The sequence below is a fragment of the Rattus norvegicus genome, chromosome 2, assembly GCF_021556685.1.
Source record: "Rattus norvegicus strain SHRSP/BbbUtx chromosome 2, alternate assembly SHRSP_T2T, whole genome shotgun sequence".
Taxonomy (NCBI): domain Eukaryota; kingdom Metazoa; phylum Chordata; class Mammalia; order Rodentia; family Muridae; genus Rattus; species Rattus norvegicus.
The window spans coordinates 211813706-211825828 of record NC_141535.1 but is presented as its reverse complement, the minus strand read 5'-3'; the positions used below and the strand labels follow the sequence as shown (position 1 = coordinate 211825828).

The 12123-nt window shown below is 46.2% G+C and overlaps 1 protein-coding gene and 1 long non-coding RNA gene across 5 annotated transcripts in view; one reads left to right on the top strand and one right to left on the bottom strand.

The window, feature by feature from the left end:
• Positions 1–2948: 2948 nt before the first annotated feature.
• Positions 2949–11830, bottom strand: LOC134485681 (uncharacterized). Its single transcript, XR_015676840.1, has 2 exons — positions 11010–11830; positions 2949–9877 (listed from the first exon to the last, which is right to left on the bottom strand). It is a non-coding gene; the product is annotated as an uncharacterized LOC134485681 (long non-coding RNA).
• The window catches only part of Slc44a3 (solute carrier family 44, member 3), a 76175-nt gene continuing 75781 nt past the window's right edge, over positions 11730–12123 (top strand). For 2 of the 4 annotated variants that reach the window (NM_001439428.1, NM_001439429.1), the window contains 1 exon segment: positions 11875–12004. In NM_001439428.1, coding sequence (NP_001426357.1) covers positions 11978–12004 — 27 coding nt within the window. In that variant the 5' untranslated portion in view covers positions 11875–11977. 4 annotated transcript variants of the gene reach the window in all.

Sequence of the window (12123 nt, the reverse complement as noted above, 5' to 3'; positions counted from 1 at the left end):
TTTTTTTAACATTTGTTTGTTTTTAGGTTCCCATGCATGAGTAGTATATTTACATCATTCCCACTCCACCATCTCTCTGTTCTGACCCCTCGTGTGCATCCAACCAACTCCTTCTCGAGTTTGTAATGTCTTCTCTCCTGCCCCCTCTCTGGTTTTTCAAGACAGAGTTTCTGAGTAGCCTTGGCTGTCCTGGAACTCACTTTGTAGTCCAGGCTGTCTTCAAACTCATAGAGATCTGCTTCCCTCTGCCTTCCGAGAGCTGGAATTAAAGGCATGAGCCACTGCTGCCCAGTGATGTCTTCTTTAATTATTATTGTGACATGTGTATGTGTGGTGTGTGTGGTGGGGGTGTGGTGGGGGTGTGTGTGTATGTGGTGTGTGTGTGTGGTGTGTGGTGTGTATGTGTGGTGGGGGTGTGTGGTGTGTGGTGTGTATGTGTGGTGTATGTGGTGTGTGTGTGGTGGGGGTGTGTGTATGTGGTGTGTGTGTGTGGTGTGTGGTGTGTATGTGTGTGGTGTGTGTGTGGTATGTAGTGTGTGTGTGTGTGTGGTGTGTGGTGTGTATGTGTGGTGTGTGTGGTGGGGGTGTGGTGGGGGTGTGTGTATGTGGTGTGTGTGTGTGTGGTGTGTGATATGTGTGTGGTGTGTGGTGTGTATGTGTGTGATGTGTGTGGTGTGTAGTGTGTATGTGTGTGGTATGTGTGTGGTATGTGTGGTGTGTGTGTGATGTGTGTGTGGTGTGTGGTGTGTGGTGTGTATGTGTGTGATGTGTGTGGTGTGTAGTGTGTATGTGTGTAGTGTGTGTGGTGTGTGTGTGGTGGGGGTGTGTGTGTATGTGGTGTGTGTGGTGTGTGTGTGGTGGGGGGGTGTGTGTATGTGGTGTGTGTGTGTGGTGTGTATGTGTGTGGTGTGTGTGTGGTATGTAGTGTGTGTGTGTGTGTGGTGTGTGGTGTGTGTGTGATGTGTGTGGTGTGTGTGGTGTGTGTGTGTGTGGTGTGTGTGTGGTGTGTGTGGTGTGTGTGATGTGTGTGTGTGTGGTGTGTGATGTGTGTGTGGTGTGTGGTGTGTATGTGTGTGATGTGTGTGGTGTGTAGTGTGTATGTGTGTGGTATGTGTGTGGTATGTGTGTGGTATGTGTGGTGTGTGTGTGATGTGTGTGTGGTGTGTGGTGTGTATGTGTGTGATGTGTGTGTGGTGTGTAGTGTGTATGTGTGTGGTATGTGTGTGGTGTGTGTGTGTGTGTGTGTGTGTGTGTGTGTGTGTAGTACAACCTGATGAGTCCACTTAGTGATGAGATGGTTACTGATAAGTACATCTGATTCCGTTTTTCTAATCACCTCCATTGAAGCTGGCATCCCAAATTAATATAGCTTTTATTATTTTTTGAGAATTTCATACAATGTATCTTGATATTTCCTTCCTAGATCTACTCCTGCCTCCCCAACAACTCAACTTGGTATTATCTCTCTCTCTCTCTCTCTCTCTCTCTCTCTCTGTGTGTGTGTGTGTGTGTGTGTGTGTGTGTGTGTGCGCGTGTGTGGTGTGTATCTTTAAACCTATCTAGTCCGATTTGCGTTGCCCCAAACTCTTCAGCGTTGGGCCTGTCCTGGACTGTGGTCAATTACCAGGGGTCACACCCTTAAAGAAAACTGACCTTCCTCTCCCTGAAGCTAGTGAATGGAGGTAACTCCTCAGCTAAGGATGGCATCGTGCCCACTCCCAGTATGGATTCACTATACTTACATACCAAAATGAAGTCAAGTCATTTTCAAAAATGAACAGATACACAGGTTTAATTAGAAAAATAAGATTAGAATGAGAAAGTAAGAAAAACAGCAGCTAGCAGTGAGAAAGTAAGAAAAACAGCAGCTAGCATCTACTGCACGCTTGGTGTGCACCAGCAGCAAGCCCACCACAGATAATTTCATTTAATCCCCATAGCAAAGCATTAGGTACTGTTATTCCAATTTACAGATAAGAAAACTGAGGCCTGAAGAGCTAGTCAATAGTCCTGTGTTATGAAACCAGTAAAGGGCAGAGGATAGTCTGTTTTCTAGAGGTGAACTGCTTCCTACTGACCTACGACAGGAGGTGAAGGTATGGAGATGACGCCATTCACAAGAGAAACACAACCCATCACTTCAGACGTCAGCATACCTAAGTCTTCACACTCTCCAACACTAGACCACCTTAGTTTGAAATATCAACGGTTACAGTGTTTTGTGTCCATGAATGGAATGTTCCATGGGATCTTCATTTTTAAATCTGCAGTTAGGGGCTGGAGAGCTGGCTCAGTGGTTAAGAGCACTGACTGCACTTCCAGAGGTCCTGAGTTCAATTCCCAGCAGCCACATGGTGGCTCACAACCATCTGTAATGGGATCTGACGCCCTCTTCTGGTGTTCAGGTGTACACGCAGATGGAGCCTTTGTATACATAAAATAAGTCTTTAAAAATAAATCTGGAGTTGAAGTCAGGATGGGGCAGAGAATACCTGTAATCCAAGGTGTTTACAGACAGAGCAGGGAGACCTCTTTAGTGCCAGCCTGGGCAACTTAGCCAGACCCCATCTCCAAAATAAAGCAAATAAACCTGGGGTGGGGCCGTTCGATGTTGGCACTGCCTACAAGTCCAGGAGTCTTCGTTGGAGAAGTTGAGAGTTATGTCATTGCCCATCTTTCTGTATTTTCCCCCAAGGCTTTTAAATTTATACTTAAGAATAATTTTGAACGTATTCACAGAAAATGCAATATCTTTTTTAATTTTGGATTCAGAGAGCTCTGAATTTATGTCCCACAGTCATGAGTCTTTGTACCATTTCATAGCTCATCCCATGCAGGCTCTTCTAGTAACCTAACAGGCATTTCCCTTTATATACGTGAGGCTTTTTGGTGATGGAATGGAAACCTGTTTGGGGCTACCATTTCAGCGCAAACATGTAGTGACTCTCTTTGTTTATAGTTATTTTGTTGATATTTATTTTATTTATATTATTTGCAATCTAATTCACTGTTTGCTGTAAATTTATTCTATTCCTGTCTCTATGTGAAAACTTGCTCTAACGATAATTAATTCTGTTTCTTGTTTACATAGTCTTTCACTTTACAACACATTCTGTGCGATATACAGGATCTCGAGGCCCCTGAATTTGCTACCCGGAACTGTACCTTGTCCTCACTGTTGCTCTAATACGTTTTCTAACATAATATTCCCTTTCAAGTTTGATTATTTACTCAACAAATTGAGCTCAGTGGCAGAACAAATGCTTCAGGTGATTAAAGCCGTGGGTTCAGTCCCCAGCACTAAACCAAGGAAGACGATGACGTTTTGCCTAAACATACATTTAAGAGACAGTTTTAAGATGCTGTTTTCCAAGGCTTCCAGCCTACGAAATGCTCCACTAGATTCCGTTTGGAGCTGATTAACTATATCTCAAAGAAGTCACACTTTGGCCGGCTCATCCTTCCGATCACAGCGGGGCTTCTCTCCCCACGATTTCTGTGATCACATCCTAACATCCGTTTTCTCATCCTTCGCTTCCTCCTGGGTTTCTCTTTGGATCCCATTGTCGCAGAGGAAAAAACAAAAAATCCAGAACACTCAAACAAAACACAAGATGCCTTGTATATTTAGTGTAGAAGAGAAATCGTGGCTCAGCTCTCATTAATCAACCGATTAGCAAGAGCTTTGCCCGAGAGACCCGGTTCCGCCTAGCAGGACCCCGTTCCGCCTAGCAGGGTAGAGTTCGCCAGCTGCTCACTTTGTCTTGTAAATAATTACTTAGAGTTTGAGGCTCATGTGCTCTGTTTAAAGTCATCTGGCTACATCTTCTGGGTTAAATTGTAAGTATTTGGAGGCAGGACTGGGTGAAAGTCCACAGAGCAGGGCTGGTGACTTCAGGGAGTGAAATCAGGTGCCTGGGCTCAGGATTCCAGGAGCTCCAGACTCCTTTCCTGTCACCCAGCCCACCTCAGGAGACTGTCTGGGCCAGCTGCTGCCAATCAGATGTCTTCTCCGATCAGTCAGTGGGGTCGTGACCGGCACTGTCGTATCTCCTTTTGTTCACTGTCCAGACTTGCAGTCCACTGTCTGCCATCAGCTCAGGAGGCCCCACCAAAGCCTCAGACAAGGGCCATTACAACAGCAAGAAGAGTTGAACGTGAACAGATGAGAACGACTGCAGTTAAAAACTATAAATCGTTCATCTGGGAAAGCTGAATGTGTGAGATCTTATTCTAACATCTTTGAGCGCAGGCAGAAAAACTATTCTGGTTCTGTGCTGTTTCTAATTAGCAGATAATTCAATATCGTGATTTTTTTTAATAGCAACAAGCTTTTAAAAATGAATAGTAAATCACCAAACTATGAAGAAAGAAAGGGTGGGGTGAGGAATCATCCATTAATTGTCTTAGTTAACAAAAGGGGAGAGCGTGTCCTTGTTTGGAAATGGCTCTAAGGAGGCTGAGAAATGATTAAGCAGTTAAAGCACTTTCTAGTCTTCTAGAGGACCCAAATTCATTTATCAGCCCCTACATGGTATCTCACAACCATCTGTACTCCACTCCCTGAGGACCTGACCCCCTTTTCTGACCTCCAGGGGCACCAGGCATTTACACGCTCTGTGTGTGTGTGTGTGTGTGTGTGTGTGTGTGTGTGTGTGTAATAAAAATACTCAAAAAAGGAAATGGTTCTAAATTTTAAAACTTGTAAGAGAAAACAGTTCAAAATGAGAGGTGGAAGAAAACAGAAACAATGATACTGGAACAGGTAGAGAGAAAAGGGGGGTGGAGCCGTCACTCAGTTGACAGAGCGCTTGTCTCCATACGTGTGAAGCCTTGGTTCTATCCCCAGAGCTGCGTACATGGTCGTGGTTGCTCATGTCTGTAATCTCAGCACTTGGGAGCAGGAGTTCAAGGTTATCCCCTGCTACTTGGTGAATTCAAGGCCAGCCTGAGATTCATGAGACCCTGTTTCTAATTAATTAATTAATTAATCAATTAACTAATAGGAGAAAATACCAAAGGGTGTGTACAACAGGGGCAGTGGTGGATACAGGAAAGCCCTAGGGTGGGATGGAGACGCCAGGAGGAGCTACATGCCTCAGTGCAAGGCTCGGGGCATCGTAAGTGACCATGATGTGGCTCACGGTAACCCTCAAAATGATCTCCCGGCATCACGAATGCTTCTAACACCCGCTCTGTCAATATGGAAAAAGAGCACGTTATCCCCTGTGCAAAGAAGCCATTCTGCTGTTTCATCAAAATGCTATTTGCCCCTGAATTACCACACTGTGTCAATAGAGGAGGCCACGGTCTGTATCTCCTTACGCTCAAAGATTCTTTTAAGCTCTGGGACCCCAGTTGTGCTCGGCATTAACTCACACCTGCAGATGGTCTCACTTCTGCACCCTGCCCTGCTCCATCATGAGCCGACATCCACCACTGTTTGCGTTTGACTTCACCATGGCCTTGTCTCCTCATATTTAATATACGTCCAGAAAAATAGACTCAGAGTGGGCGATCGAACCTACAGAAGTAGTAACATTAGGCCTGCCAACAAATATTCATATATAATCCCATATGCACGTGCTTGTATGGCTAGATCATATCCGCATGTAGACACAAATAAGTACATAGAAATGTGGATGAATGAATGATGGATGGATAGATGCACAGATTCAAGGTTTTTGGCACCCTAAGCTGCCTTCAAGACACATGTTCGAAAAAGAACAAAGTTATGTCATCAAGCAAGCGGGCATCGTAAGTGTCACTGAAGCCATGAAAGTGTGACCAGAAACTGGTGAGTGATGCGTGCCCGTACGCAGGTCAGGGCTGAGGGGATGGGACATCCCTGGGTGCTGCTCGTAGATGTGTTGGTGTGGGGAGGACCCCAAGCCTGTTTCTCCAGCCTCGTGAACTGCTCAGGTCCACCACTGCATACATGGACCTCTCACAGTATTAGGCGCACTAAGTCTGAGCTAGAACGCAGGACACTGTCAAAGTGCTTTTGTTGAGTGAATGAACGGCGAATAGTGCTTGGTGTGTTTTCTAGGGCTTCCGTGACAAAACCCCACAAGCTGGGTAGCTTAAACAACAGCAAGGTACTTCTTGACAGCATTGGAGGCTTGAAGTACAAAATGCCTGTTTGTTTCCCAGACCCTTGAGTTGCATGCCTTCCCCTTATGAATTCACGAGGCCTTTGTTCTGTGTGTGCTACGTCTAAAAACCTTTGTCTGTGAAAAACTAAAAAAACCCAAACAAACAAAACCCTGAGACTGAGTCTCACCTGTGCCACCCTGGACTCCAATTTACCTTAGAGCCAAGACTGCTCTTGGACTTCTGTCCCCTTCCCTCCTCTCCTAAGTGCTGGGGTTACAGGAGCGTGCAGTGTTGGAAATCAAAGTTGGGGCTTCCTGCAAGCCAGACAGGGACTCCTGCGACTGAGCTACTTGTCCAGCGCCACAGGAGATAGGCAGAAGCCCTTCTTAAGTACCCCACTTTAACCCCGAAATGTAAAGGGTTGAATTAAAAGCCCCATCTCCAAACGCTGAGACCCTGGGGACTGGGGTGTCTATGCGTGAATTTCAGGGAGGGGCAGAATTCAGCTAAGTAAACTTCAGTTATCCAGAATGCGCGCTCACCCGTCTGGAGCTCTCTCTCGCCTCTGCGATTCCACACCGTGCAGATGATGTCTCCTCCCTGACAATGAGGGGGAAGCTGCCACGTAAGTGGAAACCACCTCAGATGGAAGATGTACGACAGGCTGGAAAGCAGAGTGGGCAGAGGGACTTCTCTGCAGGCTTCTTTCTCCCCTACCCGATACGTGAATCACCGTAAGGCAAGCACTGTAGGAACTGAGCCAATGAAGACAAGCCCAGCGGGTTATGGGAGGTCGTATTTCGGATCAGAGGTTTCACATTGATAAGTCTGGGTGGCCCTGGAATATGCCAATTCGAAGCCCTTCCAGAAAGTTCTTCCCTGAAACCACAGCGTTAGAGACCAGGAGCAGATACTTTGGTGGGAGTCAAAGTTATATAACTTTGGTCTTATATAAACACAGCTCCCCTCCCAAGCTAATTCACTAAATAATGGTCTAGAAAAACTCTCCCAATTATTACCAATTAAAAGGGTCTGTTTGGTATTGCACGCAGTTAACTAAATGTTTCAAGAAGTATTCAACACCAGCCAGAAGTCACGGAACTTGTCTGGAGCCCACTTACATTGCAGAAAAACAAGACTCATCCAAGTCGGCCATTTTAAAAGACAAGAAAACTGAAGCCGATAACGGATATGTTAAATTTGACCCAGCTCAGACAGTTGGCATGTGTTAGAGTCTGGCCTCACACCTGAGTCTGCATAACCTCCATCTTCATTAGCAATAAGGTAACACATCAGTTAACCACTAGGAATGCTAAGTTTCCTAATATGTTAAATATGTTAGGCAACTTAAAGGATTTATGAGGAGCATCAATTTAACAGGTTTTGAAGGCACGTACAGCATTGAAGTAAACATATATATGGAATATAATCTGCCTTAAATTTTTAAAAATAATAATGGTTAATAGGTGAATAACCAAAACGTAGAAGATGACTAGTGCAGAATCAATGAAGAAAAAATAAAATCTACTGGCCTATAGTGCCATCTGCTGTTAGAAAGTGATAATTACATTAGCCCTCCGGGGCAAGGTTTTTCAAGGTTTCCTGAAGACAGTACATGCTGGCCTATGAAAGAATCTAATTCGTGGGGCTGGGGATTTAGCTCAGTGGTAGAGCCCTTACCTAGGAAGCGCAAGGCCCTGGGTTCGGTCCCCAGCTCCGAAAAAAAGAACCAAAAAAAAAAAAAGAATCTAATTCGTGCTATAATATAGCTCGCATAAAACATGGATATGGACTAAGAGGGAAATAAATGCTATAGAGCCAAAGGAAAATAATTGTGTAGAGAAAAAACAAAGCACAGACATGGCACTGCTGCCCTGTGGTTAGAAGCCATCTAGAATCTTCCAAATAAGAGATTATGCATACTTTATCCCTATTCTGTTGATCTTACCAGACAGAGTCCTACCTCTTTTTCTTTCCTAGTTTTTTTCTTCAAAGAAGAAGTGTTAGCTTTTTTTAAAGATCTATTTATCCTGTCTTCAAACACACCAGAGGAGGGCATCGGATCCCATTACAGATGGTTGTGAGCCACCGTGTGGTTACTGAGAACTGAACTCAGGACCTCTGGCAGAGCAGTCTGTGTTCTTTACCACTGAGCCAGAAGTGTTAGCTTTAATTGGTCAGCTCTCTCCCACTTTTTTCTCTTTCACTTGAAGTTTACTTGCCTCCGGCATTTAGTTTTTATACAAATACCATGTGTTTTTACATCATAGGTTTTCAGAGCTGGGAAAAGCCCTCTAGCCTAGGTTTTCTCACTCACAACAATTAGTTACTCTTTCTCTGTGCACACCAACGTGTCCCCTGCCTCCTTCCTTCTGTTTTCTTTTGGCTTCACTTCACAAAGAACGGGGAAAAAGTTGTTGGATTACAGGCTTCAAGATAATTCTCCTGAGAAGATCTCCATATAAGAATTTTTAAATCAGAGCCAATTGTGAGGGTGGGTAGTGGTTTTCCTGACTTTGCAACTCTACACATCTCCAAACGGACACGTTAACTGTTGGGTGGAGGAGGAGAAGATGGCATAGGGAGTCTGTCCTAGTTAACCTTGCCATCGTGGTAGCATGGAAAGACGCCTAGGAGTAGGAAAGCGCTCCTCTGGGCTTATCTGCTTGCAGAAAGGATTAACTATGAGGGAGCACCCACTCTGAATGTCGACTTCTCCAGCCAAAGGCAGGGGACTCAGATGAGACAAGCATGAAGAAGGAGAAGGCACCTGGTTCTTCCTCTTTGCTTTCTGGCCATCATAGAGAGCTCTTCTGTCCCCTAAATCCTCCAGCCATGGTAGACTGAAGCCTCAAAGCATTGAGTCAAGGTAAATTTTTCCTTCTCTAAGGTGATGTTTGTGTGGTATTTATCACTGTCATGAAAGGCCCACTGAAACATCATCAAATGCAGCAAGACTTCAGGAAATAAAACTTAGGTTGTTTTTCTAGAAACATCCATATATATTAATCACTACTGAGATTTATATGAGAGTCCTGGTTCGAAGCAAACGCAGATGTCATTCTTGTTTTCTGGAATCATGAAATGCAAGCGTACTCTCACATTTCAGAGCAGACAAATGAGCTCCGCCAACCACGACATTTACACAAGTGGACAATGAGTACCAGTCTGAAGTCACTAAGAGGCTGACATCTGTCCTTCAGGTCTCTCTCTGTCCTATGCCATTTCCCAGTCTTCAAACACCCTCCTTCAGCTCTTCCTCCGAGGCCTTTGATTCAGATAGGATCCAGTAGTGGGCATTCACAGCTACTGACGGAGTTTTTAGTCACGAGTCCTCTTTTGGGGTATTTTAAGTTTTCCTTCTGTATATATTCAAACTTTTATTTTGGTTTACCTACTAAGACATTGATCAGTGGAGAAGACACAGGGAAGGGGGGTTTCCAGGTGCCTTGGAAATTATTTCTCCCTCTTCCTATCTCATAAGAGAGGGCACTGGGCATGTCCTTCGGTGGCACTTCTCAGCGTTACGACTTGTGTTATATATAACGAAACACATCTACCCCGCGGCGGCATTTTCTCCAATGAGCATCTCCAGGTAACACCCTTCAGGACCAGGTCTCAGAGATCCACAAAGAATTGCCTTCACACTTTGAAAGAAGAAAATGGTTTCTCAAGAGCGGCGTGTACCATAAGAGACGTAAGAGACATCTAAGAGACGGGCGCAGATACGTGGTGGATGAAAGTAGGAAGTTTCACCAGGCCGCTCATGCCTCCACGGGCCCTTCAAACGTAAGAGACAAGAGATGTGACTGTCACACAAACACTGCAGCCTCTCCATTCACTCACTCAGCTTCAGCCACGTCTCTTCCACAGCTTAACCCACACGGTTACAAAATGGAGCCAATAGGCTTTCATTCTGATCCTTATATTCTCTGTGCCTAGCAGAGCTCTTTTTGTTCTGTTTCCTCTTTATTTTCCTGCTTCATTGATGATCATCGCTGTAAATATAATTATACATCCCATGAGTATTTAAGCCTCTCCATCCATCAGTTCTAGTACCGATGTGTTTGATACGCTGTGACAACTGTGGTCTTTCTGTAGTTCTGCAGTGTCTATTTGCAGGGGGATGCGGGGGTGGGGGGGATTCAGGGTCCCCTGGAGTTCCAGCTACTCCTTCTGAGAAGCATGCATTCAGGAAGGTCCTGAGAGCTAGGAGTGGGAGGAAGATAGAAGGAATTCCGCCCCACCCACCAGAGCTCTATTAAGTATCATTACCCTCTAGCCACCCCCTGGTTATTTTTAATATAATATTTATACGATCCTTTTATATTTTTATACACACATGCAATATTCTGATGCTGTTCACCTCCAACTCTTCCACCTAGTTACTCCCACAAGACCCAGAGAGCATGCCAAAAGAGGAAGCAGAAAGACTGTAAGAGTCAAAGGTCAGAGAGATCCAGAGCAAAATAAGATCTTCTGAAACAAGACGGGGCTACTGCACCTAGGAATGCAGAGTGGTTCCGGTTGCCTGATCAGAACCTGCCCAAGATCAAACCAGTCAATGCTGCCCTGTGGAGTGAAGAAAGACTCGATAGTCCTCACCGCTAGCCGAGGAGCTATTGACAGTTGGTGGGTGCTGGGCAGGAGAGACAGCCACTTTCTTTAAAGGTGTGGGTGGTCGGTCATGCCTGTCGATCAGGGCCTCACAACCATACGCACGTGAACTGCACAGACCTGATTCGCGCCCCCAGTTCTAACGCTTTACTGACTGCTGCTCAATCCAGTGCTACCCTATGGGGTGAAGCAGACCGAGGGTGTGGAAGGGCAGGTAGAAGAGTTGAAAGAGGACTGAGAAGGAAGGTCTTCTGCAGTCGTCTAATTCCTCACCTCAGCAGTGCTTTGGTACCCACCTGAATGCTGAAGAGAAAACTTGTCGCCAGGAACACAAACGCCCGGTATGCTTCAAAGGATGCTCACTGGACAGTCAGATGACGATGCAAAGAGGAGGGGAAGTGAGTGTCCCACACACAACGGGGAGAGAAAGAGACAGACAGACAGACAGACAGAGACTGGATAGAGATAGACAGACACCGAGACAGATGGACAGACCGACAGAAAGAGACAGGAAAGAGGGTAGAGATAGACACAGAGACACAGAGACAAACAGATAGACAGAGACAGGAGAGGAGTGAGAGATAGAGATAGACACAGAGACATAAAACAGACAGACACACAGAGAGACAGAGACAGAGACAGAGACACAGACAGAGGGAGATATCAAATCAGTCATCTGAAAGTTTTGTGTTCTTGGGACTCAAACTTCTTCAGGGCCCACGCTGCAGAAGATTCAGCCTTGTGGAAATAGCAGCTGGAATGGTGAGCCCTTTGGCAGAGTGTCTCTCAGAACGCCATTGCTGTCCAGTGCCTCAGTTTCCCCGATCAAGAATAAAAACAGACGGCAATTCGGTGCGCCTCGCAGAAAACTGGTGAAGCTTTTCAGGGCAGGATTTTGTACACACAAAGCACCATTTACCTGTGTGGGACACACCCCTGCAAGCTCCCCGCCCTCAGGAATGATCCCTGAGGCCCTACTTCTAACTCCAGACACTGGCAACCGGCCCAGGCGGTGCACAGTGGTCAGGTGCACTTCCTGGGAACCGGGGCTGCGCGGGTGCCACCCCAGCTCTAAGCAGGTCCTCCCAGCTAAAGCCACCACGGAAAGGGCGGGCCTAGGGGGACCAGCGTCCCGGACCGCTAGGTGGCGCGGAGCCCTGCTCGCCCTGCCCGCCCCTCCTGGGCCACCTGGCCTGGTCGCCGCACCTCTATCCCGAGTGCACCACGACCACCACCGCTGCCAATCCCAGCTGCAGAGTGTACCATGCAGTGCCTGGGCGCAGAGTACCTGGTAAGGGCGACAACCTGGGCCCTGAGGGAAGCGTCCTCTGCAGGCACCTGCACAGACAGGACGCTTCCGGCTCTTCTATCCCTTGGGAGACCAGTCACTTTTTCAGCGACACTATTCCT